The 4,952-nt window shown below is 40.6% G+C and overlaps 1 protein-coding gene across 1 annotated transcript in view; it reads left to right on the top strand.

Annotated features, from left to right (window-relative positions):
• Positions 1-2,908, top strand: part of LOC118407474 (oxysterols receptor LXR-alpha-like) — a gene marked incomplete at its 5' end in the record, with an annotated part of 19,938 nt that extends 17,030 nt beyond the window's left edge. The window contains 2 exon segments of the mRNA XM_035807950.1: positions 2,213-2,331; positions 2,745-2,908. Coding sequence (XP_035663843.1) covers positions 2,213-2,286 — 74 coding nt within the window.
• Between the last annotated feature and the right edge of the window lie 2,044 nt (positions 2,909-4,952).

Here is a 4,952-nt window from a genome sequence, read left to right as displayed (position 1 = left end):
CGGAATTTGCTGCGTGTGACGGAAAAATTTTTAAACCAATCCGTCAACTTTGATGGACAAAAATCTGATAAAAGCTCCTTGGTGGAAGCTACAGGCTGCTTGGGGACGCCGTCCACGGCCGTAAAAGCCACATACTGTTTGTTTTGTTATTGTTATGATTGTTGATAATGTGTGTCGGTGCCCTTTCGCATACGATAATCTCATTAAAACCTGTTTTTCAAGGTCTCAGTTCAGTCTCTCTAACTCCTGGAAGTGTTTTCGCGACAATGAGAATTTGCTGACGAAAAAAAATGTTGAGCTGGCTAGAGCCCTGTAAGAAAGGTTTTTTGTACACAACCAAGTGATTATACCTCGTTGACATTTCGGTGACCGTCTGTCACCTTTGTCAGGGCAAAACTGACTGGTTCTACTTCACACTGCAGCTAGGTGTCGCTGCTGCAGTACTCGACACTGCAGCTAGGTGTCACTGCTGCAGTACTCGACTCTGCAGCTAGGTGTCACTGCTGCAGTACTTCACTCTGCAGCTAGGTGTCGCCACTGCAGTACTGCACACTGCAGCTAGGTGTCACTTCTGCAGTACTGCACACTGCAGCTAGGTGTTACTGCTGCAGTACTGCACACTGCAGCTAGGTGTCACTGCTGCAGTACTCGACACTGCAGCTAGGTGTCACTGCTGCAGTACTCGACACTGCAGCTAGGTGTCACTGCTGCAGTACTCGACACTGCAGCTAGGTGTCGCTGCTGCAGTACCTCACACTGCAGCTAGGTGTCACTGCTGCAGTACTTCACACTGCAGCTAGGTGTCACTGCTGCATTGTGAAGAATACAGTCCTAAACATGACTGAGTCTTCTTGTGTATCTCACCCTTGTCACGGTTCTTGACTGGAGTAGATTTCATGATCGATAAAGCCTTTTTAATCAAGTGGATCCCAGTCTATTATGCAGTTTTTTTTTCTTGTGATATACTGTCACAGTCGTCTAGTTACAGGGCTCGAAATACTTTTTTCTGCGTACCTGCACTGGTGCAGGTAATATTGAAAATTACCTGCAGCAGACAAATTTTACCTGCACCACTCTGACTTTAGGAAGTATGGATCATACCAAAATTGATCAGGTATCATTGCTATTTTTTTATAACTTATAGTTGCTAACAGTCAATGTAGCTAATAACAATCCATATACACCTACATGATAGGGCATTAATGTATAAAACCCAGTACATGGACCAGTGCAGGTTAGGTGCAGGTAGACACCAGAAATACCTGCAAAGCTCTAGTTTTACCTGCACTAACCTGCATATGCAGGTGGTATTTCGAGCCCTGAGTTATAAACGCTTAGTTGTGTACAAAGAACTTTGTTATCCAGTGTTTTTACCAACCTGATGAAACTATTCACATACATTGTTATGCATTAAACAAACAGGTGAGTTCTTACTTTCTGCTTGTACCAATGAAAGAAATCAGGCCTTCCGATGATCTCAAATCTGGAATGATTTTCCCGAAAAAGTTAAGTCTAAAAATCATCTCAAATACTAGATAAATTCTCTTTAATGGGAATAGTACACTAACATTGCCGATCTAGCATTACTGTCCGTAGTCGGGGGTGGTACACTAACACCACTGTTCTGATTGAGTAGTCCCTGCATTTGGGGGTTGTGCACTAACACTGCTGGCCAGGGGTAGTCTGTGCTTTGCTTGGTGTGCCTTCGGTGTTCTTACCACCTATGACTAAAAGATTGTATGATTGTATAACCTCTTTAATTTTGGATGCAAACCTAGAAATGGCAGATTATTTTCATTTTAAAGTGGATTATTGAATTTTATACAAATCAAAATGTTCTGCGTCCATTTTTTTGTCATCTGCGACTAAATATATTTTTGATGCAAATCTCAGGCAGCTCATTTTTTGTTATATCCAAACCATGGTGAAGCTAAAGGAAGATAGTGCAGTTTGTTAGTTCTCATCTTAACTTTTTAGTGCAAATCCAATTGTCATTTTTTTTCCTGCAAAAACTGAAAATTTTTATCATTTTTTTAATTTTTAAAAAATTGTTTACAAAATTTTCTTTTCCTTCGTAAAGTGCTGTATGATTTCTGTACTTAACGCAAATCTAACAGAGAGGGGTATTTGTGTTAAAAACTTTATTTCTGGTGGCTGCCTTTTCTGTCTGTAACCCCGAGTTTATTTCTTTTTTTTCTGCATGTTCTTTCAGAGTGTAAGGCCACTCCGATGCAAGGCCAGCCGGTCTACACTAGATGCAACCTACACAGCCCCGTAGTACACTAGGCCTCCTGTCGCAACTTAGGCTAAGGGAGCACTGTATACTACTAACTTGGTCCTCCTTTTACAACAGTCTAAAAGAGCTTTGTATACTACTAACCCACTTGGTCCTCCTGTCGCAATGAAGTCTAAAGGAGCCCTGTATACTACTAACCTATTGGGTCCTGTAATGCATTGTAACCCTCCTGTCACAACATAGTCTAAAGGAGCACTGTATACTACTAATCTACTGGGTCCTCCTGTCCCAAAATAGTTTAAAAGAGCACTGTATACTACTAACTTGGTCCTCCTTTTACAACACAGTGTAAAAGAGCTTTGTATACTACTAACATCACAACCCTCCTGTCGCAACGTAGACTAAAGGAGCACTGTATACTACTAATTTACTGGGTCCTGTAATGCATTATGATCCTCCTGTCGCAACATAGGTTCAAGGAGCACTGTATACTACTAACTTGGTCCTCCTTTTACAACACAGTCTAAAAGAGCTTTGTATACTACTAACCTACTGGGTCCTGTAATGCATTACAACCCTCCTGTCACAACATAGTCTAAAGGAGCACTGTATACTACTAACCTAATGGGTCCTCCTGTCGCAAAATAGTCTAAGGAGCACTATATACTACTAACTTGGCCCTCATTTTACAACACAGTCTTAAACAGCTTTGTATACTACTAACATATAACCTATTATAGTATGTGGCCCTCTAGTGCATTCATCCTCCTGTCGCAACGTCATGTAAAGGAGTACTGTATACTACTAACTTGGTCTTCCTTTTACAACAGTGCATTATAAACCTCCTGTCGCTATACACCTTTCTCACGCGGCGGCCATGATAGATCTAAAACGAGTTCAATGTGGCAAACAAAAGACTGTCCATCATAATTAGCAGTTCAAACAATGAAAGCCTGGCAATTAGGAAAGTGACCAATAAGAATGGTCCGTCAAATATTTGCATTATTATGTTTTTACTTTGGACTTTGGGATCAGTCTACGTTGCTCTAAATTGCTACATATTTTGGTACATAACACTAGTTATAATATTTATTAATTGATATTATATTGTGAAAATTTGTGTGGTTTGGTGGAAAACTAAATGGGAGCTGATTTTAGAAGTAAGGTTTGTCTGTTTGCCTCATTGACCTTGTCTTCGATCTATCATGGCCGCAGCGTGAGAAAGGTCTATATGGTCTAAAGGGGCACTCTATACTACTAATGTACATGGTACTATGAGTGCATTTGACCTCCTGTCGCAATGTAATCTATGGGAGAACTGTATACTACTAACCTAAATGGTCTTGTAGTGCATTATAGGCCTCCTGTTAGTCTCAAGAACTGTGGACTACTAACTTATGGTCCTCCTTTTGCATATGGTCTAAAGAAGCACTGTTTACTACTAATCTATGTCGTCCACTACCAAACCCTTTGCTCAGTTTTGTGTAGCAGTTGGCCCTGTGTACAAGGCCACACCATTTTAGTTCCTTGGTTTTCAGGCATTGAAACCTAGAAGCAAGGACGTTTATATATATGAGCTCATATAACGTCCTTGCTAGAAGTGTATGACGGAAAACTTGAATCTCACTAATATGCAAACATTCCCCAAAACTTTCAGTTTAGCATATCTTTTTTTAAAGACTGAGAACTGGTTAATATGGTGTGGCCCAAACCTGTCCTTGCTTATCATGTATGGCAGCTTCTTTCTGTTTTGGGACACTTGGGAAAATTAGACACAACTGATACACAACATACAGCAACCTTAAGGACAAACTGTCACTAATGCTGAAGATTGGAGACTAACTACATAGATAAAAAGAAAAGTAACCAATGAAGGAACTTGGTCACATTTAGAGAGTTGGTCACTGTATGCATAGACAGGATGCTTAATGCTTGTGTCAATGGGGAAAATTTTCTAAGGGACCAGCAAAAAGAGGCCACACAGGGTTGAACAAGTTTTCTAAAATCCACTTGTCCTATCGGGCAAGCACATAAAAAATGTACTTGCCTGAACCAATTTTTCACTTGCCCAAAATTCAAATGTCACTGTTACTAGTTTATGCATGTTCACTCCCAGCAATGGAATTCTCTGTAGACAATTGCTTGATGTCATGACTGTAAAAAGTAACAAGTATATCAAAATTGCACTAAAATCAATGGAAAAATCTTACTTGCTCGATCGGACAAGTGGGGTAGGACATACACTTGCCCGAACAGCACTTTCACTTGCCCTGGACAATAGGGCTAGTGGACTTGTTTATCCCTGACACATTGGCCAGGTGGTCTTTATGCAGAAGCGAGTAATTCCTACATGTTTGACTGTGTTTACACTTAGAAGTCAGTTTCTTACAACCATAAAATTGTTGTGCTCAGTTTACTGTGAACTCATTCAAAATTCTGTCCATAAGTTTTGGGTTGTAAAGTGGTCTGGTGTGTCTGAAGGCCTGATTTCTCTACTATTGGATTGACCTTTAAAGGATTTTGGTGATGTCATGATCAACAAAAGGTTAGGAAAAAGTCTGTGAAGCAACAAATTAAGATTGTGTACAGTACACTAGTCTCCAAGCAGACCCAACGGTGCCTTAGAGATAGTATCAAAGCTGGCCAGGTACTTAGTATGGCTCCGGTGCCCGTTTGGTTCCCTTAGCAAGCTATCTCCCCTTGATCGGCTATACTC

Source organism: Branchiostoma floridae, unplaced genomic scaffold, assembly GCF_000003815.2.
Source record: "Branchiostoma floridae strain S238N-H82 unplaced genomic scaffold, Bfl_VNyyK Sc7u5tJ_1353, whole genome shotgun sequence".
Classification (NCBI taxonomy): Eukaryota; Metazoa; Chordata; class Leptocardii; order Amphioxiformes; family Branchiostomatidae; genus Branchiostoma; species Branchiostoma floridae.
This window is presented reverse-complemented; position numbering and strand designations above follow the sequence as displayed.